The sequence below is a fragment of the Caretta caretta genome, chromosome 12 (genome assembly GCF_965140235.1).
Source record: "Caretta caretta isolate rCarCar2 chromosome 12, rCarCar1.hap1, whole genome shotgun sequence".
Lineage (NCBI taxonomy): Eukaryota > Metazoa > Chordata > Testudines > Cheloniidae > Caretta > Caretta caretta.
Window position 1 is genome coordinate 3,644,612 of NC_134217.1, and position 25,892 is coordinate 3,670,503.

The 25,892-nt window shown below is 50.2% G+C and overlaps 1 protein-coding gene across 9 annotated transcripts in view; it reads left to right on the forward strand.

The window, feature by feature from the left end:
- The window catches only part of VAC14 (VAC14 component of PIKFYVE complex), a 202,426-nt gene that overhangs the window by 49,017 nt on the left and 127,517 nt on the right, over positions 1-25,892 (forward strand). For all 9 annotated transcript variants that reach the window (XR_007352308.2, XR_007352304.2, XR_007352305.2 and 6 more), the window contains one exon: positions 1,773-1,838. Coding sequence is in view for 6 of the 9 variants with exons in the window: in XM_048816827.2 (XP_048672784.1) it covers positions 1,773-1,838 (66 nt within the window). In the remaining 3 variants the exon portion in view is untranslated. The remainder of the gene's footprint in view (positions 1-1,772; positions 1,839-25,892) is intronic.

Consider the following 25,892-nt stretch of genomic DNA (forward strand, 5'->3'; position numbering starts at 1 on the left):
GGGGGTGCTGCAGTTTAGCACTGGCAGACATGGGGATGAGCTGCAGGGCTGGAGCTAGTGGGGTGTTTAACTCTGGTAGAGTGCTGCATACTTGGCTCTAGCTACAGTCTTTGTTCTCAGCGCCCATTAACCTGAGGCTTACAATCAGTTGGGGGCCTTTCTGCGCTCTTTCTAAAGGTGCCACTAGCCTAGCTGGGCTGCAGTGCATTGAAGGCGGATCTAACTGCAGAAAATGGTCCGTACAAACATGAGCAATACCCTGGCTTTCATCAAAATGAGCCCTTCTGACATTAGGTCCCTTATTAGCATGGGTAGGCAAACCACTGCTCCTGGTTGAGGGATAAAAACCAAGCTGAACCTCTGCCCTGCTTCTGAATCAAACACCAAGCTTTGGGTTCATTCAGAAGTTACCTGTTCTGCTGACAGTTGTCACACCCTCCTAGCCCTTCAGACTCGTGTCCTTTGCCACCGCCTTCCCTCTCAGGAGAAGGCTGCCGTAGACCTCCCATAGGTACCCCTGTAGATCCGTTGTGGGGCCTGGACTGCTAGCGAGAGGCCTCTGAAAACTCTGCTCTGCACAGTATCTCTGGGGTAGACCCGGGCTGGTTTCTCCCTTAAAGCTGTGTGTGGTTTCTGGGGCTCTTCCATCAGAGCTGAAACTTCCGACTGCCTTTGCAGGTCATTATTCCCATTGGACACTGTCTAGGACTCTGCAGGCAGGCCAGCCTAACGGGCATAGTACTTGGCACAGGGGTTCTTCCTGTTAGACGAGCTGTCAGGGGGAAGAGCGAAATGTCAGTAGATTTGGAGAAGCACCTGGGAAGGACCTTTTAGATCAGTCGCTCCTGACTTGCTGTAGCTGAGCTTTTATCAGTGGACTCATTGCAAGGGGAGAGAGTGCTTGGGAAGTGGTGCTATAGATGAATTAGGGCTTCTGTGGTGGTAGGTGTCCAAGTCACCAGATACAGTCCCTATCCTGAACAGCTTGGCTGGCAGTTAAAGCACATCTGGGGTATGATCCATGCATGGGTATTAGTGTACATCAGGTCTTGGCAAGGGTTTTCAAGAATCCTCTGGAGGAGGAGAAGGGAATGAACTTGGCCTTTATAGATTGCGAGGTTCTTCCAAGAGAAGGTAGAGGGGAAGCAACTCCCTCTTCCTTCCCCTGGGGTGCTGTCTACCATTCCCGAAACAGATCAGTTCTTGTAGGACATGTCATAAGTTTTCTAGGGGGAGCAGCTGCCATCATTCACACTGCCTCTTGCACATCAGGTCTCATTAACCATGTGTGTAATCAGACAGGAGGTGAATTTGAATTGATGCCATGGTGGCTGCAGCTCCACATAAAGAGGAGCCCAAAAATTCACCCCAAAACTACCCATGGTTTAAATAAAAAATTCTTCACTTGTAAGTCTCTTCTGGCCTTTCCTCTCTTGGGAAGGGTAGGAAAGTGACAGTGTCCCACACTAAAAATTTGCCTGCTCATTACATAGGTATGGAATCAGCTCAGCAAACAAGTAACTGTGTGTCCTCCCGGGATTGTACTTGTTGGCCTAATAAGTTTGCTACTGATACTTTCAGCAGAGCTACTGTTTTGTTCCCTACTTCGAAGAGCTTGCCAGCTAGCTGGGAGGGGGATTTTCCAAGTACAATTGAAAAATGCGTGCAAAGCTGCACTAGCCTTTTGCACTGATGAGGATGGCTCCTGGTGTGTGGGAGGGGATATTTCAGACTCTGTGTGACTCTGAGGCCATGTGTCTTTCTGGTTTCAGATGTTCCGGCATACAGACAGCCTCTTTCCCATTTTGCTGCGGACCTTGTCGGATGAGTCAGACGAGGTGAGTATTACACCTCATATAGAAACCCTCTTGGCTGTGCTTGCCAGCTCTCATGCTCTCATCTTAGCCTTTGGGCTAACCTGGATCAGCGCAGCTAGGTTGGAACACACCAGTTCGCTGTATTAGCTCTTCTCTGGCTCTGCAGGATTGTCTAGCCCTTGTGGCTGCAGAGAGTTCCCTGCACGTGACCCAATCCAGTGCTGTCTCACTGGGTCTACTGACAAACCCATCTCTAGCTGTAATTTCACAGACTCCCACAGTCAAGCCTGGGATGAACCCCGTGACTCTAGTGTGTGAACTTCCCTTCTCCCCTCAGTGGGCTGCTGAGCCAAAGCCTGGTGATGTTAAGGCCAGCTTGATCTGTTACTGACTGGCCATTGTGGGTGGGGGCTTGAGCGCCCCTGCTGTCTCCTCTACTGACCTGTGTTTGGGGGAGAGGAACCAAGTCACCCAGCACAAGGCCAACCTTGGTGGAGGGGCTCCACCTGATTTGCAGTTGGTTACTTTCTTGACTCTACTGGGCAGTGTGGAAACCAAATAAAGTGTTACAGAAGGATAACTCGTGTGCAGTAGCTAGCCCACCACAATATCCTAGTGGAGACCAGGCCCTGCAGCTTTTACCACAAGGTAGCTAGGTGAAATCAACCCTATACTCTCTTGCCCTTGGTTGGCCTGGCCTGGCTGCCTTGCAGTCCCTTCTCTCCACCAGGGTGGCTCGTGTGTTGTGCTGTGGTTAAACACACCTTTCATGGCAGTGCAGGTATAGGCTACATGCAGTACCTGGCTCTCAGCTGGTGCAGCCAGTATTTCACCAATCTGTGTCAGGCTCAGTGTTACATTAAGCTGCTTTCAATATCCTTTCGCTCAGAAATTAGACACTACCTCGTTATTTGTGCCTGAGGGGGATCATGGGAGTGGGGCAATTAGGCCTGGCTGGTGTGCTGCAGCCAGTGTTGGGGTTGTGTTGGCCTGGTGTGCTGAGATTTTGACTAGCAACATGAGTTAGGAGGAGAGCTAAGGAGGGCCTTGCCCTGCCTTGGCAGGTGTCTCCACTTACCGTGTTGTTGCTTAATGGATAAGGCTCTAGGCTTAGAGCCATGCAATGCAGAGAACTACACCAAAATACCAGGGTAACGTGCTACTGCCAAGGGAATACAACAGCTGGCAGTACTGCCTGCAGTGGTAAGAACTGGGGCTTAGGTGTTGGACTCCTGGGTTCTATTTCTGACTCTGAAGCTGATGCCCTGGGACATTGGGAAAGATGCTTTGCTTCACTTGGCTCTTGCCTGTAAAATTGAAATATTTACCTCAAGGCAGGGGGGGCTTGGATTTTAACCTGGGTGAGTGATGCGCTTTTGACATCTTCAGATGAATATTTTGTTCTTGTCTGCCAGCGATTCTTCTTGAGCTGCTCCTGCTGCAGAATTGATGACTCTGCACCTTGTAACAGGAGTGTGTGAGGTCTCTTCTGCCTGGCATTTGCTGGGTCTATCTGATTGCTGGGGAAAGACAGGATTAGCCTCTCACTGATCAGCAAGAGTGTCTCTGCCATGAGCAAAGTAGGTGTCAGTATTCTAAAAGGAACATGCATGCTCGAGTCTTTGCTCCCTGCGTTGGGCCCAGCAATTGGGTGCTGCCCATCAAAACCTTCCATCCTTAGAGGTTTTTAAGGCCTGGCTTGACAAAGCCCTGGCTGGGATGATTTAGTTGGTGTTGGTCCTGCTTTGAGCAGGGGATTGGACTAGGTGACCTCCTGAGGTCTCTTCCAACCCTGATATTCTATGATCACTTCCTGGTGCTTGGCATGGCATTCTGGAGGCACTTTGCTTCCTGTCTAACAAGATGCTCCCATTCCTGAGAGCACGTAGGCTTTTCCTTGTCTCGTCTCCATTTCCTCTTCCTTCTCTTTTCTCCGCATCACCCTTCCCTGGTCCATTCTCACAGCCCCTAACATTCACCTCTTCCCCCTTACTACTTCATCAGGTGGCTCATAAAGCCCTTCCTGCATTAGACATTAGCAGATCTGGCAGTTACCATCAGAGGCCGATAGCGTTCCTAACTTCTGATGCTAATGTTAGCTGTGTTAGAAGCCAGGAGTGCAGCCGGTGTTAAATGCCTAATGCACATAGCCCTACTAGTGGTCTTTGGTAGACTCATAGGCTAGACTTTCTCAGCGGATTGAAAATAATGAAATATCGGCTTTGGACTGCATGACTAGGAAGGCAAAGTCGCCAAGCCTGGAATAAATCCTTGGTTAAGGGGATTGTTGAGAGATGGGGAAAATAAGTAATATCAAGGGAATGATTTGTACTTGCAAATCCAAGTGACTGCATGGCCACATTCCATACCCTGCCGCTTACGATGCAAGCGTTTTCAAAGCATCCCATCTGCATTTGCAATGCTCTAGAAAGCCCATATCTTGCAGATAGACTCTGGCTTGGCAGGAAATTGCAATGAGTCATGTTACAATTATGTTTCTTTTTAATATTTAAAAATAAGCAATGCAGAAAGGACCCCGGTGATGCATTTCCTTCATGTGACGTAACTGGGATCAGCTCAAAAGTAATTTGAAGATTTATTTAATCCTGCCGATTTATGTAAATGTTTTTAACTTAGGAAATCCGTAGAGGATTCAGTCCATTAAATAACACTGCTCAGCTGGCTCCTAACCTGCTTTGTTCGCTTCCTGCTAAAGTGGAAATGGGAATGCCCGAAATAGCTGTTTTGGGGGGTGGGAAGAGGGAGGAGATTGCGAACGTGACTGCAGTGAGGGCTGGAGGTAAGGGATTAGGGTTCAGTTTCTGACACTGCCACAGGTAGCGCTACAGCGGCTCGGGGTAGCTTTTTCTTTAGGTCAGGGGGTCTCAAACTTCACTGCACCGCAACCCCCGTCTGACAACAAAAATTACTGCCTGAGCCCGCCCCAGCCCCACTGCCCCAGGCTGTAGGGCCAAAGCTTAAGGACTTCAGCCCCAGGCAAGGGTGCCTGTAACCTTCGCCCCACCACCCAGGACTGAAGCCCTCAGGCTTTGGCCCTGGCCCTGTGCCCCAGCAAGTCTAAGCCACCCCAGGTGACCCCATTAAAATGGGGTCGCAACCCACTTTGGGGTCCCGACCCACAGTTTGAGAACCGCTGCTTCAGGTTTACTCCCTGCTCTAGACAATTTCACAGCAGCCATTTGTAAGCTATGACTTGTCTGTAGGGTATGGGTGATCTGGAGCAGACGCACAAAGCCTTACCAGGATATTCTTGGGGGTTTCTAAGTACGCCCGCATCGTAACATTCACTTTCACCTCTCCAGTGTGTTCTAAGGCCATGGGGGCAGGAATCTGGCACCTTTTGTTTATAAGGCTCCACACACCGTGCAGTGCAACATCAAGTGCACAGTCCAGCCTTGTACTGGCTAGAAGCTTGAGCATTCTTCCTGTTGCCCCACACGTCCCTGGGGAAGGTGGCCTGTTGTCCTGCAGTGTGACACATTGGAGTGCAGTGTTTCCTCCCCTGGGGGTACTTGCCCCCTCGAAGAGGAAGCAGCAGTGCTAGCCGCTGATCCTCCAGGTGATTAGAGGTTGACCTACTAGCATAACCTCAAGCTGATTTGGAGTGATCGTCCTATGCTGGGCTGGAGCTGAAGGGACGTCTGGCTTCCGAGGATCAGCAAGATCATGCTAGTGTGTCTCGATGCCAGCCTTAAACACTACCTATAGTAGAGCAAGGTGTCTATACAGTATTTAATGCCTTACTGCAGCAGCCCAGTCCTCCTGAATCGCTCCCTGCACTGTTCCCAAATGAGCTGTCCCAGAGGAAGGGAAGAAATGCACTTGATGAGACAGTGAGGTAGGAGCTGATCATGTTATATGTTGTTCACCCCCCACAAGTTTGACTTATGAACCGGATTTGCCAGACCAGGTGTTCCCCTCAGGGCAGAGCCCCGTACCTGAGAACACACTTCAGTTTTCTGTGAATCATCTTTGTGTCTCAACTCTTCTTTCCCTCTCCCAACCCTGACCCAGCTCTCAGAATCCGGCTGAAGGCAGTCAGTAGAACAGAGCCAGCCAGGTGACATTCAGAGACAGTGCAGCCCAGAGTTAGTGGCGCTGTAACACAGAAGAATAACTTGGAATGAATTTGGAGCAGGTGATTTCCTTTCTGGAACTCCAGAGCAGCAGATACAGTAGCAAGCTGGGGAAACCACTGATCTAAAACCTTGCAGTTTTATCATTGTACCACCCCTCCCTTCCCTGCCCCCATTCCAATCCCTTCCCTGAAATTGGGAACCACCGCCAACTCCCAGACATGGTCGGGGCCTGCAAAATTTCCTGGCTCCCTGAAAGCCGGAGGCCTTTCAGGCTACAAGAGACTTGATGTCTCTCCCTGTGCCACCCACGCCTTGATACCCAGGCCCATCCTCGGCAGACTCCTCAAAGGTGGTTCCCTTGAAAGAGAAACCTGCAATGAGATCACTAGCTGCACCTCTGACATGGCACCCATTTTCCCAGCCCAGAACTCCACATCACTATGTTGTCGCTCACAGTCTCTGCCCTCCTGGTACCATGAAGTACATCTCTGGCACCAAGACACCAGTCACTGACCCTGTGGTGCCGCTCTCTAGCCAGCCACAGCTATCGGCATGCACCCGCTTCAGCTCCACTTTGGTCTCCTAGGGAGGAGTCCTCCTAGGGGTCTGAGAGTGAGCCTTCCACACCTCTGAGGCATCGCCGGCACTGGTCTTATGGGCTGGAGCCTGTGGCAGGCCCGACTTCCAGTCCCTAGCCCAGTGGCCACATCAGTGGGTGTATTGGACTTCTTGTGGGTGCCCTCGCATGCCGGGCTCATATTCTATCCAGGCGCCCTTGGTAGTTTCCAAGGCCCAAGCCTTGCCTCTGGCACCACCGGCACCGGGAACTGACTCGGAACCAGATCCCGGCACCGAGATTCCAGCAGCATCTGTGCAGTCAGCACCAGCGGTCGAGGAAGAATCAGCCGCACTGCCTGTGGCTGCCTCCTTGTCCTCTTCCCCCAGCCAGGCGGTGGCTGGACCAGCTAACATTTTGCTGCCTGATGATTTCTGTGTCCACCAGGAGCTCCTGGAGAGGGTGGCCTCCAACCTGGGTCTGGAGATCGAGGAGCTCAAGGAGCCATCTGGCAGCCTGTCTGATATTTTGGCTGCGGTGGCCCCATCAAAGGTGGCCCTACCAGTGTATGACTGGGTGCTGAAACTTGTCAGAGCACTGTGGCAAACACCATCAAAGAGGGCAGAGAAAAAGTACCGTGTCCCAGCCCAAGGGTTCAAGTACATGTATTCCCACCCTCCCCCAGGTCACCGGTGGTCTTGGTTCATAGAATATCAGGGTTGGAAGGGACTTCAGGAGGTCATCTAGTCCAACCTCCTGCTCAAAGCAGGACCAATCCCCAACTAAATCAGTTGCCAATGAATGGGACAGATAGGCAATCTAGCACAACCTCTAAAAACAAGGATGCTAAAAAACTTTTCGGAAGAAAAGTTTATTCTACAGCCAGTCCACAGTTACGTATCAGCAGGCACTGCTGGGATGGTACAGTTACAACACTGGGACTCAATGGCCAAGTTCAGACTCTCTAACCCAGGAGGCAAGGCACGAATTCTCAGCAATCTTGGAAGAGAACAGAGCGGTGGCCAGGGCCTCTCTCCAAGCGGCGCTGGACGCAGCTGACTCTGCAGCACAGCCAGTAGTATCTGCCATTGCTATGAGATGCAGTTCGTGGCTACAGTCCTGTAGGCTATTGAACGAGGTCCAACTCTTGATCCAGGAGCTCCCCTTCAAGGGCAACACCCTTTTTTAGCAGCAGAGAGAGATACTAGGCTGAAGGGCTCGAGGGCCACCCTGCTCTTCCTCAGGTTGTACGCACCTCAGGCCTCTAGGAGGCAGTTCCGGCCTCTCTGCTATCGCCTGGATGCTCAGTCCTGTCTCGGCAGAGCACCTCCGGGAGAAGAGATGGGTTATAAACACCATCACTCTGCCACATCTTCCTCGGCCCCTCAGCCGGGCCCCCTTCGCCACCAAGGTGGTTTGCAGCAGTCAAGTTGATGGTGCACCTGAGGGCAACGCACTGGACTTGCACCTGGATCCAGCCCTACTTTTATTTTTGAACCAGTTATCCCTGTTCCTTGCTGCATGGGCCCAAATCACTTCAGACCACTGGGTGCTCCACACCACAGCATCTGGGGACACCCTATAGTTTTCCTCCCCCTCCTACCCCCTTCCCTGTCCCTCTTCAGGGACCCTTCTCACGAGTGACTTCTCATCAAGAAGCTGGAGACCCTCCTATGGATAGGGGCCGTAAAAAAAAAAGTTCCTCAAGATATGAGGGGGAAGGGATTTTGTTCTTGATACTTCCTAACCCTAAAGGCCAAAGGAGGCTTCAGACCCATCCTAGACTTGCATCACCTCAACAAATATCTCAAGAAGTTGAAGTTCTGCATGGTCTTCCTGGCCTCCTCCATCCCCTCTCTGAATCCAGGAGACTGGTACGCCGCCCTCGATTTAAAGGACGCCTATTTTCACATATCTATTTTCCATGGACACAGGAGATTCCTCTGTTTCATAGTGGGCCAACATCATTACCAGTTTACAGCACTGCCCTTTGGCCTCTCTTCCTCCCCAAGGGTCTTCATGAAATGTATGATGGTAATAGCTGCTTACCTGAGACCTACAGATTTACCCATACCTCAACGACTGGCGCATCAGAAGCAGGTCACAGGCGCAGGTTTAGCACAGCCTCAGTCTGCTGTGGGCCACTTGTTAGGATCTGAGCCTATCCATAAATGAGCAAAAATTAACCCTTATTCTGGTTCAGTGGATAGAATTTATAGGGGCAGTGTTTGATTCTACCCAGGCCAGGGCCTTTTTGCCAGAGTCACGGTTCAAGGCCATGTCGGACCTTATCACCCATGTGAGAACCCACCTGCTCACAACTGCCTGGATCTGCCTCAGGTTGCTGCTGGGCCACATGGCAGCACGTACTTACGTGGTCCGACATGCTCACCACATCTTAGACACCTGCAGACGTGGCGGGCTTCGGTTTATGCTTCTGGCAGACGCTATCTGGATCTCGTGGTCACAGTTCCATTGCACATTGTCATCCCTGGTGTGGTGGAGACCCCCACGTGTGGTGTTGGAGGGGATCCCCTTTGTAGCCCTTTGCTCGACGGTTACACTGGTCTCCGATGCTTTGGACTTAGGGTGGGGAGCTCACCTCAACAACCTCAGCACACAAGGTCTCTGGTTGTGGGAAGAACGTTCCCTACACATAAATATCAGAGAACTCAGGGTGATACGCCTGGCCTGCAAGACATTCTTTCCCTACATGAGGGGCGGGGTGGTCCAAATTCTAATGGACAATACTGCAGCGATGTTCTACATCAACAAGCAGGGCGGGGCTTGCTCATCAGCCCTGTGTCAAGAGGCTCTCAGGTTGTGGGACTTCTGCATACAGCATACCATTCATCTTGTGGCTTCGCACCTCCCAGGGCCAGGCATGTCTTAGCAGATTTTCTCAGCAGGTCCTTCTCATCTTACCACAGGTGGTTATTCCACCCAGAGGTGGGGGGTCCTCCCAGATGGATCTGTTTGTGTCCAGGCAGAACAGGAAGTGTCATCGATTCTCCTCGATCTGCAGGCTTGACAGACGTTTCCTGTCTGCCACTGCCTTGTTCCCTTGGTTGGGGCACTGATGTACGCTTTCCTACCACTACCTCTAGTGCACAGGACCCTCTTGAAGATCAAGTGGGACAGGGCGAAGGTGATCCCGATAGCTCTGGCATGGCTGCACAGCAGTGGTTCAGCACACTGTTAGAGCTCTCAAGGCGGCGCTGTTGGAACTCCCAGTCTGGCTGGACTTGCTGTCCCAGAACCATGGCCGTCCGCTGCACCCGAACCTAGGATCCCCACACCTGACAGCACGGCTGCTGCATGGCTGAATGCAGAGGAGCAGGCATGCTCAGCACAAGTCCAGCAGGTCCTGATGGGTAGCAGAAAGCCCTCTGCTAGGGTGATCTACCTGGCCAAATGGAAGCACTTTATGTATTGGGCCTCAGACCAGAATCTGTTTCCTAGACTACCTGCTGCATCTCAAGCACCAAGGTCTGGCACTCTCGTCAATCAAAGTTCACTTGGTGGCCATCTCAGCCTTCCATCCTCCAGTGCAGGGTAGATCTGTCTTTTCCTGTGATATGACCTTTTAGATTTTTGAAAGATCTGGAGCGACTTTATTCTCAAGTTCTTGACCCTATCCCACCTTGGGACAAGAACCTGGTACGGTCAAGGCTCACGGGCCCACCTTTGAGCCATTAGCTTCATGTTCTCTGCTGCTTCTCTTGTGGAAGGTCTCCTTCCTGGTTGCAATCACTTCGGTTTGCAGAGTCTCTGAAATTTGAGTGCTCATGGAGGAACCACCCCACCCGGGTTCTACAATGATAAGGTCCAGTTGCAGCCCCACCCAGCTTTCTTACCAAAGGTGGTGTTGCAGTTTCACAATAATCAGGACATATTCCTTCCGGTGTTCTTTCCAAAGCCTCATAAATCTGACGAAGAATGTAGGTTACATATCCTGGATGTTAGGCGGGCCTTAGCCTTCTACATTGAGAGAACCAGACTCTTCTGTAAGTCGACACAGCTCTTCGTTGCAGTGGCAGACAGGATGAAAGGTCACCCGGTCTCCTCTCAGAGAATCTCCTTGTGGATAACTGCCCACATCAAGTTTTGTAATCAACAGGCAAAAGTGCCACCGTCGGCGATTGTGACCGCCCCGAACACAAGCCTCATCAGCAGCCTTCCTGGCACAGGTCCCGATTCAAGGCATCTGTAGAGGCGCTACCTGGTCTTCTGTCCACACCTTCGCATCCCGTTACCCAGCAGGCTCGGGACGATGCTGGCTTCGGCAGAGCAGTATTATATGCCACACGATAGTTAACTCTGAGCCCACCTCCGGGGATACTGCTTGTGAGTCACCTAACATGAAATAGACATAAAGAAAAAACGGTTACCTACCTCTTGTAACTGTTCTTTGAGATGTGTTGCTCATGTCCATTTCATCACCCGCCCTGCTTCCCTGCGGTCAGAGTTGATGGCAAGAAGGAACTGAGCAGGCATAAGGCCAGCGCTGCCCAGTATACCGGTGCATGAGTACAGGGCTCTAGGGGGCACCAGAGCCAGCCCTACAGATACCACTAAGGTAAAACTTTCCAATGACTGTGCATGCAGTGTGCACCCCTGACATGGAATGGACATGAGCAACACATCTCTAAGAACAACAGCTACGTGAAGTAGGTAATGTTTATTCCTGGCTCAAGAGTCTAAATATTCTCCCCCCCCTCCCCGGGTCTTAAATGACCTGTTCAGGTGAACGTGGCAGACTTAAAGTTCAGGGATAGTCTGAAAAACAAATTCTGTGAAAATGGCATTGCTGAGTCTTGTTTCTCTCAGTGACTCCAGATCAAATTTGCTCACTTTACAAGTAAATGATATCTTTTTTTTCTTCCCACATAACTAAAAACATTGCACCATCACTGTGGGGTGGGAGTCTGGCTGGGACATGTTCTTTCTGCCTAGTTAGTGCATCATCACTAGCAACAAAGGTTCTGAAATCTGGAACCTGGATGAATTAGTATGTTTGAGGTGTGAGTCTGGATAGAATCAGATGTCACATTGAGTCACCCAAGGCCACAGAAGGAATGTGATAGAACAAGAATTTTGATTCCCACCCAGTCTCAGATGCCCACCCTTCTAACAGAGAATATTTCCTACTTCTACTTTGTTTTACTGCTGTTAGGAGCAAAGAGACTTCAAAAGGAAGCTGTATAATGTGGTTAAGATCATAGAATCATAGAATAACAGAGTTGGAAGGGACCTCTGGAGGCCATCTAGTCCAACCCCCTGCCCAGAGCAGGAGCAATCCCAACTAAATCATCCCAGCTAGGGCTTTGCAAGCCTGACCTTAAAAACTTCTAAGGAAGAGGATTCCACCATCTCCCTAGGTAACGCATTCCAGTGTTTCACCACCCTCCCAGTGAAAAAGTTTTTCCTAATATCCAACCTAAACCTCCCCCATTGCAACTTGAGACCATTACTCCTTGTCCTGTCATCTGCTATCACTGAGAATAGTCTAGAGCCATCCTCTTTGGAACCCCCTTTCAGGTAGTTGAAAGCAGCTATCAAATCCCCCCTCATTCTTCTCTTCTGCAGGCTAAACAATCCCAGCTCCCTCATCCTCTCCTCATAACTCATGTGTTCCAGACCCCTAATCATTTTTGTTGCCCTTCGCTGGACTCTCTCCAATTTATCCACATCCTTCTTGTAGTGTGGGGCCCAAAACTGGACACAGTACTCCAGATGAGGCCTCACCAATGTCGAATAGAGGGGAACGATCACGTCCCTCGATCTGCTCACTATGCCCCTACTTATAGTCTGTAGCGGTGCATTGGATTCTTCCGTCCTAAGTGCAGGACTCTGCACTTGTCCTTATTGAACCTCATCAGATTTCTTTTGGCCCAATCCTCCAATTTGTCTAGGTCCCTCTGTATCCTATCCCTACCCTCCAGCGTATCTACCGCTCCTCCCAGTTTACTGTCCTCCGCAAACTTACTGAGGGTGCAATCCACACCATCCTCCAGATCATTAATGAAGATATTGAAGAAAACCGGCCCCAGGACCGACCCTTGGGGCACTCCGCTAGATACCGGCTGCCAACTAGACATGGAGCCATTGATCACTAACCGTTGAGCCCAACAATCTAGCCAACTTTCTACCCACCTTGTGCATCCATCCAGCCCATACTTCTTGAACTTGCTGACAAGAATACTGTGGGAGACCGTGTCTAAAGCTTTGCTAAAGTCGAGGAATAACACGTCCACTGCTTTCCCTTCATCCACAGAACCAGTTATCTCATCCTAGAAGGCAATTAGATTAGTCAGGCATGACTTTCCCTTGGTGAATCCATGCTGACTGTTCCTGATCCCTTTCCTCTTGTCTAAGTGCTTCAGAATTGATTCCTTGAGGACATGCTCCATGATTTTTCCGGGGACTGAGGTGAGGCTGACCTCCTTGTAGTTCCCAGGATCATCCTTTTTCCCTTTTTTAAAGATGGGCACTACATTAGCCTTTTTCCAATCTTCCGGGACTTCCCCCGATCGCCAAGAGTTTTCAAAGATAATGGCCAATGGCTCTGCAATCACATCCGCCAATTCCTTTAGCGCTCTCAGATGCAACGCATCTGGCCCCATAGACTTGTGCACGTCCAGTTTTTCTAAATAGTCCCGAACCACTTCTTTCTTCACAGAGGGCTAGTCACCTTCTCCCCATGCTGTGCTGCCCAGTGCAGTAGTCTGGGAGCTGACCTTGTTCATGAAGACAGAGGCAAAAAAAGCATTGAGTACATTAGCTTTTTCCACATCCTCTGTCACTAGGTTACCTCCCTCATTTAGTAAGGGACCCACACTTTCCTTGGCTTTCTTCTTATTGCCAACATACCTGAAGAAACCCTTCTTGTTACTCTTAACATCCCTCGCTAGCTGCAACTCCAGGTGTGATTTAGCCTTCCTGATTCCATTCCTACATGCCCGAGCAATATTTATATACTCATCCCTGGTCATTTGTCCAATCTTCCACTTCTTGTAAGCCTCTCTTTTGTGTTGAAGATCAGCAAGGATTTCACTGTTAAGCCAAGCTGGTCGCCGGCCATATTTACTGTTCTTTCGACACATTCGGGATGGTTTGTCCCTGTAACCTCAATAAGGATTCTTTAAAATACAGCCAGCTCTCCTGGACTCCTTTCCCCCTCATGTTATTCTCCCAAGGGATCTTGCCCATCATTTCCCTGAGGGAGTCAGTCTGCTTTTTCTGAAGTCCAGGGTCCGTATTCTGCTGCTTTCCTTTCTTCCTTGTGTCAGGATCCTGAACTCGACCACCTCATGGTCACTGCCTCCCAGGTTCCCATCCACTTTTGCTTCCCCTACTAATTCTTCCCGGTTTGTGAGCAGCAGGTCAAGAAGAGCTCTGCCCCTAGTTGGTTCCTCCAGCACTTGCACCAGGAAATTGTCCCCTACCGTTTCCAAAAACTTCTTGGATTGTCTGTGCACAGCTGTATTGTTCTCCCAGCGGATATCAGGATGATTGAAGTCTCCCATGAGAACCAGGACCTGCGATCTAGTAGCTTCTGCGACTTGCCGGAAGAAAGCCTCGTCCACCTCATCCCCCTGGTCCAGTGGTCTGTAGCAGACTCCCACCACATCATCACCCTTGTTGCTCAGGCTTCTAAACTTAATCCAGAGACTCTCAGGTTTTTCTGCAGTTTCATACATGAGCTCTGAGCAGTCATACTGCTCCCTTACATACAGTGCAACTCCCCCACCTTCTCTGCCCTGCCTGTCCTTCCTGAACAGTTTATACCCATCCATGACAGTACTCCAGTCATGCGAGTTATCCCACCAAGTCTCCGTTATTCCAATCACATCATAATTCCCTGACTTTGCCAGGACCTCCAGTTCTCCCTGCTTGTTTTCCAGGCTTTGTGCATTTGAATATAGGCACTTGAGATAACTCGCTGATCGCCCCTTGTTCTCAGTATGAGGCGGGAGCCCTCCCCTCTCACACGCTCCTGCTCGTGCTTCCTCCCGGTATCCCGCTTCCCCACTTACCTCAGGGCTTTGGTCTCCTTCCCCCGGTGAACCTAGTTTAAAGCCCTCCTCACGAGGTTAGCCAGCCTGCTCGTGAAGATGCTCTTCCCTCTTCGTTAAGTGGAGCCCGTCTCTGCCTAGCAGTCCTCCTTCTTGGAACACCATCCCATGGTCAAAGAATCCAAAGCCTTCTCTCCGACACCACCTGCATAGCCATTCGTTGACTTCCACGATTCGACGGTCCCTACCCAGGCCTTTTCCTTCCACGGGGAGGATGGATGAGAGAACACTTGCGCCTCATACTCCTTCATCCTTCTTCCCAGAGCCACGTAGTCTGCAGTGATCCGGTCAAGGTCATTCTTGGTAGTATCATTGGTGCCCACGTGGAAAAGCAGGAAGGGGTAGCGGTCCGAGGGCTTGATGAGTCTCGGCAGACTCTCCGTCACATCATGAATCTTAGCCCCTGGCAAGCAGCAGACTTCTCAGTTTTCCTGGTCAGGGCGGCAGATAGATGACTCAGTCCCCCTGAGGAGAGAGTTCCCGACCACCACCACCCGCCTCCTTCTCTTGGGAGTGGTGGTCGTGGAACCCCCAGCCCTAGGACTGTGCATCTCATGCCTTCCAATCAGCGGAGTCTCCTTCTGCTCCCTTCCCCCAGACGTATCATCTGGGCCACTCCCCACAATGGTACCTGTGGAGAGAACATGAAAACGGTTCCTCACCTGTATCCGCGTTGCTGGTACATGGACGTTCCCCCTTTTTCTCTGGAGGTCACACCCTGCCAGATTTCTTCACCGTCCTCCTGTCCCCACTGCGCAGCCTGCTCTGAATCTTCAGAACCTTGTGCCCGTAGAAGCGCATCCTGACGTCTGTCCAGGAAATCCTCAGTTTCTCTGATGCAACGCAGGGTCGATACCTGTCGCTCCAGACCTTGAACCTTCTCTTCCAATATGGAGACCAGCTTGCACTTTGTACACACAAAGTCGCTTCTGACCTCTGGAGGAAAGACAAACATGGCACATCCGGTGCAGATCACAACACTTGAACACTCCCCATCCATATTACCTTCCTACTATGAGCTTCCTCAGGAGATGCAGTAATTACTCAGAGAAGTCGTTAGGGTGTAAGCCTCAGTGGGCTCATTCCAGGCGAACTCCCAGGCAAACTCCTGCTGTTTTGCTGCTCTGCTGTCCCCCGCCGCTCAGCTGGTTCGCGGAGCGCTGGCTTGTTTAAAGAGCCAGGCTCACCTGAAACAAAACACTTCCAACTCCCGCCCTTTTCGGCCAACCAATCAAGCACTCACTCAAACTTTCAAGCTGCCATCACTACAAACACTCCGATCCTCTCACCAAACACACCCAGATACTCACCAGCACAGATCCCAGGCAAACTTCAAAGATGACTTTGTAAAGACCGCACCTCTCATTCAGATCTTCTCTCTGTGTATTCAGAGCCATAGCCAATCTTTGTGTGAACAAAGGCACACTTTTACACCGATCACTACAGATTCCCCAGCCATAAAATAGGGATGGTGCCCACCTCCTTCCTAGGCTGCTTTTAGGACTAGTGCTTAGATCACTTGGAACATGAGAATTACTTTGTGCTAAATGATTCTTTTAAAATTCATCAACCTAATTCAAGCCAATTGAGTGGGCATCAGAATTGAGGAGAAATCACAAAGTGAAATGATCCCATTGTGGCATGAGGACTAACTTGCTCCAGTCCTCTTCCAGTGAGGAGCAAGGAGAAGATACAGGTGTCTCAGGCAGTACCTACCTTTTGGGTCAATGAAGTCTGCTGTTAACTGAAGTGCCAAGTCAGTAAATTGTTACAGCCATTCTGAATGGCTCCCTCAGCAATATCCCCCCCCCCCACCCCCCACGTGGGCATGAGTTTACAAAAAATATCCATTCTTTCTCATGAAGAAACCAACGATTCTAAAGGAGGGAGGGCATTGGAAGCTCAAGGGGGAGAACAGAGTTACTTCTGACGAGCCAGTTGGTAGTCAGTTATTTGCATGGGTGGTGTGGTTGATTAACATTGCCCCCAATTTCCAACATTCACATCTGGGGAGGAAAAAATAAACCAGAGGACTTCTCATAAAACTTTCAGCCAGCTGTGAAAAGGGTGGTGGCTTTGTATTAAATATTTTGTGTCACTCATGATGTTAGTGTTAAACCTGAGGGGAGCGGAATCCAGGATGAGTGATAGAGAATTCCGGATTTTGCTAAAGTTTGTCACATCAGTTTCCCCTGGCCACACTCACCCTAACCGTGACCCTGCTCCCCTGTGCTGCTAACCTCCCCACCACCAGCCACCCTCCCTGCAGGGGTACAAACCTTGATGCACTGCCTGGCCTCTGGGATGAGCTTGGGCAGTAAAGCCCAGAGAACTTTCCTCAGTGCGGCATGGATTGCAAGCACAATGACGCTAAACAAAAACTTTCACCAAAGTGAATAGCTCTTTGTTCAGGTTGCTTTTTAGTTTTGCTCTGTTGGTTTTAGACCCATTGTACTGCAGCTTTAAGCTTTCAACTTGCCATGGCCAAAATACGGGACCCCATGCAAAGCAAAGAGGATAAAATATAGGGCGCACCAAAAAGAGAGTACAGGGAACTTAACATGACCTGAGATTCACTTCCTTACTCCTTTGTTCTCGCCTCAGGCCTTGGATTCAGCTTTATTTCTTAGAGCACCCAAAGGGCAATAGGAGCTTCACAAGCAAGTCTGCCAAACAGAATGCCTGCCCTAAGGCACTTAAATCTGTGGGGTGGGTTTGGGGTGTTGGTGGGCCCCAATAGCAAGTGACTGATCAGTGAAGCTAGCATGTGAGGCATGTTAATTTCTCATTTGTATAGACAGCCTGTATGTAAATCCCTGGCTTTTTAAGTGTGATAACGCTCAGTCTGTGTGAGAGGGAGATCAACATAAATACTGCTGGAGCGAGATGGCACAGCTGATACAGGTCTGTGATCTGCTCTTGGCTCCAGTCAGCTCTGTACAGTAGCTTCCTCCAGGCCTGGGGCTGAATGCTGACCGCTTGGCATTCTAAACTGAACTGTGTGGTGGTTACCAGCAAGGCGAGGAAGGGACACTTGTGTGTGTGAATTTTGTTTTAATTGTATTTAGTGGCAAAACTTTCCTGAGAGTATTGAGCTCATTAGGAACTGAATTTGGGAGGATATTTGCTTTCAAGGAGGCAGGGAGGCCAGGGGAGGATAAATGCAAAGAAATTCAATAAAATAGAAGTTGGATCCTGGAAGATGTTTACAATCCAATTTGGCACACCTGCAAGCAGCACTTCCGTATGGGATTCCTGATGGATGCAGTTGTGGTGGTGGCCCTTTCCCAAGACCCCCTGCTTGCTGAGACTGAAGGGCAAAGCAAGGGCACTGGCAAGAAACCTGTGCATGCACCTCTAATGATCAGAGGAGTGGCCTGGGGGAAGACAGGACCAGGAAGCTGCCAGTTGGCCCAAGTCCTCTGTGCCAGTAGGGCTGCAGTTATTTGAACAGTAAGGCAGGCACCCTTCCCCCACGCTACCCAGAAGCACCCTATGCTTTCCGTATCAAATTCTGGGGATGTTACCTCTGCCTGTGACTTGGGAGGTTTCAGCAGGTGCCGATCATTGCATGTCTTAAAATGAGTGGCTGCTGCAGCCTGGGGGGTTGCAAGTGATGCCCTTTGCTGGCACTTACCTAGTCATGGTGTCCCTGTGTTTTGGAGACCAGGCAGGGGCCGCTGGTTAAAGCGTGGCATTGGGACTCTGGCAACCCTTTTTCTGTTCGTCTACCACTGGCTCTGTGCTTTGAGGCGCAGAAAGGTGAGGCAGTTTCTCCACGTGTACAATGAGGATGTGACTTGCCTATAACAAGTATGAATTCACTGGCTTGTCTAAACAGCCCTGAGATCCTAGGCTGGGGGACGACGACGATGTAGAAGGGTGAAGTACGCTCAGTAGCTGGTGCTCCCGCCTTCCAGCTTCTTGCTGTCCCATCCTTGTGCCGCTGGGTTTTATGGTGCCTGCTGCCTAGCCCAGCACACAATTTCACTGGCCCGTCCTAAGATGGAAGTAGCCTTTGCTCAGTCCTAGTTGTACTGTGGTCTGTGGCAGGCTCCCTCTTGTGACTGGTCACTTGCTGCCCCTGTATCAGGAGGAGGGACCTGGGAGAAAGACAGGTGTTTGCAGATGCAAAGTCCAAGTGGCTTTTAGCAAGTCTTGCTCTCTTGTCCCTCTGCTCCCCAGAGGTTACTCATGCTGATTGACATGTTGCTTATTCATGTGACACTGCAGACAGGCATCATGCATCCTGCTGTGTCTCCTGCAGAGCAGTGCAGGGCGGGCAAGGTCTGACCCCTCCAGGCCGCCCTACAGTTCAGATCTCTCTACTGTTTTAGAACCCAGACCTCAATGGGCCTCTGGTGCTTCATCCCTAGTGCTGGTGGTTGCAGTGCATTCATACCTAGCTTCTGTGATGCTCTGTGCACCATCTGGCATCAGATGAGGTGTGAAACTCTGTGCGCTAATTACACACATTTCTGAAAATCTGCCTCAAGTGATCTGGGCACCCATCCTGAGAGATGACAGGTCTGTCAGTGTTACAAAATGGCTTCAGTCCTGATCAGTTTGCCCTCAGCCAGTTACCATCATCACCCTCCTGAAGGGCTAAAGGCTGTTGCTGCTTGATGTTAAGTGAATGTATTGCCCGGATATAGCCTCACTGCTTTATGCATTTGACTTCCTTGCACATTCGCTGTCCCACTGTATAGCAGGCTTCAGTTTCAGAGAGTTTTGAGGGGAGCAAACTTGTGTGCATTTCTGCATCAGACATTTCACTTTTTACAGCAACCACAGTTGTGTAGTCAAGTATTTGTGCACACAGGATCAGTTAAGTAATCCATGCTACACTTTTGTGTGCAGCTCTGGGGGGGGGGGCAGCTTAAGTGTACAGATTTTCAGGGATGGGGAGAAACTTCCCACTCCTATACTCTTTGCCTTCCCCCCCCCCCCAACCTCCCCTCTCCCATCCTCTTCATTATAAAAGAAATTTGGATCAGGGTTGAACTGAAGCAGAAATTTGGTAGCTGTGAAATTGTCGGTCGGAAGGCAAAGGTCGCCGTCCCCTTTCTTCCCTGGTGATGGGGGCCTGAAAAGAGGTACAGTTAAATTGTCGTGGGAAGATTGATGGGGGTTTCTCTTTTAACACTGATGAGGAAGGAATGCAAGTTTACTTTTCACACTGCCTTGGTTTTGGGGCCTTGCCAGCAACGGGGTTCTCATTCTTGGCTCTTGTGCTGCCTTCCCTTGGTTTCTTCTCACCTCCCACCCCTCCGGCGTTCATTTAGAAGAAAAATAAATTAAAAATCCCCCAAACTTCCGAATGTGTTGGGAAGAAACCTAGTTGTCCACTTCTATAGAATGAGGCTGCATTCAAGTCACAGCGCAGCCAGCCTTCGTGTGGGATGAATAGCCCACTGCCCTCAACCAGTATGTGCCCTGATTCCTAACCACCCTGTGCTGAGTGCAATGGAGCGCTGACAGGCATCTCACCACTAGGGGTCCTTGGAGGGCTTTGCTCTGTGGAATGGGGCTCTGGCAGCCCTTCATTCACTGCAGGCTGAAAAGAGAATAAGATGGGTCTGGCGTGGGATGTCAAAGGGGAACGGAAGGTCTCTGAACCATTCTTAACATGCTGCAGTTGCCTCTCTAAGGACAGGGCTTGCCCTTGGCACTGAGGCCTGCTTCCCAGGGGCTCCAGGGGAAATTGCAGCCCGGGACATAGTTACAGGCTGCAAGCAGGAAAGCATGGTGCTTAGGCCTGCACAAGGTGCTGTTGGCCACCTAGCTGTGTTGGGCAGGAGCATGGAGAGCGATCGTGGAGTGACACAGTTGTGCTGGCAAAAGCCCCAAGTGGAGAGGGAATTACACTAGGAAAGCTGCGGCTGTTCTTATAATTTCTTTTGCTGCAGGGGGATGGGATGTGTTCTGGAATACACGGTTTTGCCAATATAAGCTGCACCCAGTATCGCTGCTAGTGTAGAACAGGCCTTCTGAGGACTGTCTCAGCAATGCACTGCCAGCTTCTCTTCCTGGAGCTTGGGGAAAACAGCTGAATTTTGAGGACATCTTTTCTGAGTGGCTTTGCAGCATTTTAATCTGTCCAGGAGAAGCCTGGTTACTTGTTGCATTTGTGTGCGCGCTCGCGCTCTCTCTCTCTCGCGCTCTCTCTCTCTGGTAGTTGAGGTCCTTCTTACTGTAGCATCTGAGTACTTCAGTCTTTAATGTATTTATCTTCCCAACCCCCATGTGAGCCAAGGCAGGGCTGCTATCCCCATCTTACAGATGGGGAAACTGAGGCACAGAGTCTAAGTGACCCACCCAAGGTCACACATGGAGTCTGTGACAGAGCAGGGAATTGAACCCAGGTGTCCAGAGTTCTAGACTATCATCCTAACTAGTGGACACCCCTTGTCTTTATTTTTTCATTTGCTCTCTTATCTCCTCTCGGGATGCTGTCTAATTCACATGTCCTCCTTATTGCCTGACCAGAGCAGATGAAAGACTGGTGCTGTCCTGATGCCCTCTGCTTGGCTTCAGGCTTCACCATGTTGTCCTTATCCTCCTTAGTTGCTCCATTTACTCCCTGGTGATCTTGTGGGTCTAAAGATTCTTTCACTGCCTTCGTACTTCCGATGGATTAAATAACGTATCGGCCTTTACATGGCTGGCTAATTGTTCTTCAAATTCCCTCTTCGCCCTCCTGACTCTCTTACCTTTGTAGTTCTGATCCCTTCCGTTTTCTGGAGGATATTTGCAGGGCTTGAATAACCTCCTCAACCATGTGGTTGGCTCCATTAGCCCTCAGGGAATGCGCCTGACACTTAGGGTTTCTTAAGTAGCCTACATGCTGAGGCAAGGATTTTCATCTCCTCACTTCTGGCTTTAGGGCCTTTCATAGTTAACTGTGCAAGGACAGAGTGTCTTTGGGCGTCTCTTTTCCCAACCCTTGTGCTCATCAGGTGGCTGCCGCGGTAGCTTGTGAAATGCTTTGGCATCCTTGTGCTAGTTTTAAGGGTGTAACAAAATGCAGTGCTGTGCTGCAGCAGCAATTTCACATGGCGCCCAGTGGCAGAGTCCACTTCCCAGCGATCTGCGGCATTACAGGGACCCTGACCCCTTTCCTTCTGGGTGGCAGCTTTCGCAGAGCAGGGATTGCTCATCACTGAATAACCTTGCGTAATCTTTAAACAGCCTAGTCAGTGGCTTGGGGGCCCTCTTTGAGCAATGTTGACTGGAGCTGGCTCTGGGGCATCTGCTCCCCCTCCCCCGCCAATTCCTTTAAGAATGAGAGAGCAGATCTCTTTGCTCTGGGGTACCCTACACGCTGGAACAGTACCAGAGGCCTGGAGCACCTGTGCTGGTATTTGAAAGCTGAAACAACTGTGAACTGCTCCTTTCCGCCAGCTCTTCCTGAAACCTTAATCTTCCCACGGGTCCCAGCTCCGGGTATGGTGGAAAGGGGGTTCCCTGGGTGTGTTGTCAAGGATTATTCAGGTGAGGGAATATCTTTTATTGGACCAGCTTCTGTTGGTGGAAGGCACCAGTTTTTGAGCTACACACAGCTCTTCTTCAGGTTACCCATTCTTGGTGCCACTCGCTGTGTGCTCTGCTCAATCCCCAGCTCTGGGCATGGCTCCCACTGGGCAGGATGTGGTTTGAGTGGTATCTGGCATGGGGAGCCCTGATCTGAGGGGGGGTTTGTGCAGGGCCTGCCACAATGGGGTCCTGACTCAGTGGGATGCTGTTGGATTTCCTGAGCATGTGCTGAGAGGCACCAGGAATGGATAACCTGAGGAGGAGCTCTGGCAGCTCGAAAGCTTGTTACTTCCCCCAGGTGCAGTGAAAGTTATTACCTCACCCACATTATGTCTCCGATCTTGGGACCAACACTGCAAATGAAGGCTTGTTCACTCCGGTGAATGCAGAGTTCACTCCCTAGCAGCAGTCTAAGTGTTTGAATGGTAATTGCACTATTCTGATGATCTACATTCAAGGGGTGACTGGTGAGGTGACCTCCAATGTCCCAGACCATCAGCCAGTAGTGACAGTTCTTCATAGCTGAAGTTTTTTAAAAAAACTTAAATGTGCAGGAGGGATGAGGGGCATCTCATCAGATAAAATGTGCTTTTATTACAGATTTTCAAAGGCATAAAACACGGGGCAGTTCTGACAGTTGCTGTTAGTCCTGATAACATCACAACCCACTGGAGCTTTGCTCTTGTGGTTGCCATGTTGTTGGAACCCCTGGGGTGGGGATGCGTGTGAGTGAACTTAGCTCAGTTGCCTGTGTAGCATCCTGTGCACAGTAAATGTTATGGTACATAATGCATCAAAAATACTTCTCCTCCTTGGATCTCAAAGCACTCTACAAAGATGGGCCTTAATCCTGATTCACAGCTGAAGAAACTGAGACCAAAGCTAAAGGTCACGCTGTGGGCTTGTCTGCACAGAGCGCTGCACTTGTTCACCTACAGATGTGAATTTAAACTGCTCTAGTTAAACTGCAAACTCTTCCATGGATGGTATTTGGCTTAAGAGCAGCTTATTTCAGTTCATCTTAAACCTGTTCCTAATAAACTTAAACAGAAATAAGAGTGGTGATGCCTGGGTTTGTACTGGTTGAGTTAAATCAGTTTAACTAAACTGGTGTAACTTTGTGTAGTCAAAGTATGAGTTCGGGGCAGGGCCAACAGTAAAACTTGGCTGTCTAGAGCCCTATCCACTGGCCCTGTTGTCTTCCCTTCAGTGCAGGTTATCTGTGCCATACATGTAATGAAGCTCTGTTCCTCGAACGTCCTGCAGATGTTGAGGAAGCTGGCTGGCTGAGTGAATTTCAGTGAGGAAGCGAGGCCTCATGGTTAAGGCATTGGACTGGGACTTCAGCTCCTGCCTCTGGCATAGATTTCTTACCCTCAGTGGCCTGCCTACTGCCATGTATGTCTGCACCGGAATAAAAAACCCGCAACATGGCCACCATAGCCCAGGTCTGCTGATTTGGGCTCTATGGGCTTAAAAATTGCCGTGTGAAAGTTTGGGCTCAGGCTGGAGCCCAGGCTCTGGGACCCTCCCCACTTCCATCTACTTAGCAATTTTACAGCCCCACGAGCCCAAGTCAGCTGACCTGGGCCAGCCATGGTCATTTAATCACTGTGCAGATATTCCCTTAGTCTCTCTGTACCTCAGTTCCCCATCTGTAAAATGGGCATGATGATCTTTCCTTTCTTCTAGCCTTGGTCTCTTGTCTGTTTAGACTGTAAGGCTTCTCTGGACAGAAGTTGTACCGCCTTCTAGCTGTATAGTTAAAGCCGCACAGCCCCCTAATCTGGACGCATTATACCTGTATAAAGGTGCTTTATTCCTATGTGAGGAGGGGAATAAACTACCCCAGTCTGAAGATGCCTTACTGGTCTAGTATATTCCCCCTCTTTTACACAAATGACCTATACCAGCATACGGCACTCTAAGGCTATGTGGAGCTATGCCCACATTACGGGCGGTACCGGTGTAACAATGCTGGTAAATACATGTCACCTGCGAACAGGCACAGTTATACTGGTACAAAAACTGTCACCCAGGCCTCTGCTCCTTGGGGCAAGGACTCTCACTGTGTGTGCACATTGGGGCCCTCATCTCTTCTGGTGTCTAGGTGCCACTAGAATATAAATTCATCTGGGTCGTATCTCACCAAATCAGTTCCCTGCCATTGCAGGGGCATTGGTGCACCTCGGTCCCTCCTATTCTCTGCCTGTGGCATACTGTAGTTTAGACTCCGGAAGGCTATAATAATTTTGGTCTAATCCAAGTTATTGGGCTCAGTGCAGGGGTAACTGGCTGGAGTGTAGTGGCCTCTGACATGCAGGAGGTCAGACTAGATCCGGTGGACACTGTGACTCTATGCTAATATGTGGGGCTGTAATGCTTTCTGGATAATATGGAGGTCTGGCTAACCCAGGCCATTCCATAGGACTTACATTGTGTGGCGCAAGGTGTATCTGTGTGTGTTACTTAGGCAGATACAAAACGTGCTGGCAAAACTATCTTTATCCCTCCTCTTACCCTTTTTAGCCTTCTTTATATCGTTCATTTAATAACACTTCTACTTCTGATCTCAGTGTAGTCCATCACCGGAGCGAATACCAGTGCTAGAATGAGCTTGTTACTGTGTGAGTGGGAGGAGAGTGGAGCTGTCGACAACTAGATGGGAATGGGATCTCTCTTCTGAATCCCCTTAATGAGGGACATGGGGCTCTTCTCGTTCCAAGGTGATGAAAGCACTTCCAGCGTTGATAGAAGAGACATGCTCCTCTCTGATCTTCACATGCTGCTTATAGAAGGAGACGAACTCTTTGCCACCAGGGCAAAGCCTGCAGAACTCCTTAATAAGAGGCTGCGCTCCCCAAAGGCACCTGCCTGCTGAAGGCTTCAGGGGAATCTGCTCAGCGCTTTCAGTGTGGGAAGGTGCCTGGGTCACAAGAACTGAGGCTTTTTGTCTGCCCCCTGCCATCCCGTCAGCAGCTGGGGACCTTTGCCAGGTGCCAAAGGGAGACCTGCTCAACTAGCAGTGGGGCAGCACCCGTCAAGTGTTTCAGCTTTCAGCACCTGTGGTCCTGCTGACTCTCTCCTCTCCTCCTGTTCTCCTTCCCGAATCAGCGTGTGAGCAGCAGGGCTGCCCCCGGAGTGTACGCTCCCCCCATGAGCAGGGTTACTGGGTGGCAGCAGGATGCACTGCTGAGTTGCTAGGGAATGGCTCGCGTGTCATGGTACATTACTTCTAAGAGACGGGTGATGCCTTTGCAGAGGAAAATGAAGGGTGGGGGCTGCTTTCTCCGCCTTGCCCTGCCTGAAAGCCTCCTCAAAAGCCAGTGATGCTAGTATCAGATCAGTTCAGCCAGAACAAGAAGCAAATTAACTTGACCTAGATCTGGATAACAGAAGAGACCTACAAATCCACTGCATGCATCCGATGAAGTGAGCTGTAGCTCACGAAAGCTTATGCTCAAATTGGTTAGTCTCTAAGGTGCCACAAGTCCTTCTTTTCTTTTTGCGAATACAGACTAACACGGCTGCTACTCTGAAACCTACAAATCTCTGGTTTCTATGCCTTTAAAACCATTGCTTGGGAGCAATGTAGAGAGAAATCTGTACTCCCAACAAGGAAGGAAACCAGCTAGTTTGTTACAACCTTCCTGTCTTTTTATAATTCCCTCTCTGTCTGTCCCCCCAGGCCTATCTGCAGCCATGCGGAGGGGTAACTTTCCTCTCCAGTACTCTCCAGCCCTGCCATTGCTAGCTCTGGCTAAATGGGGATACCAGTAACTATCAGTGAGAAGGTGCCTGCCGA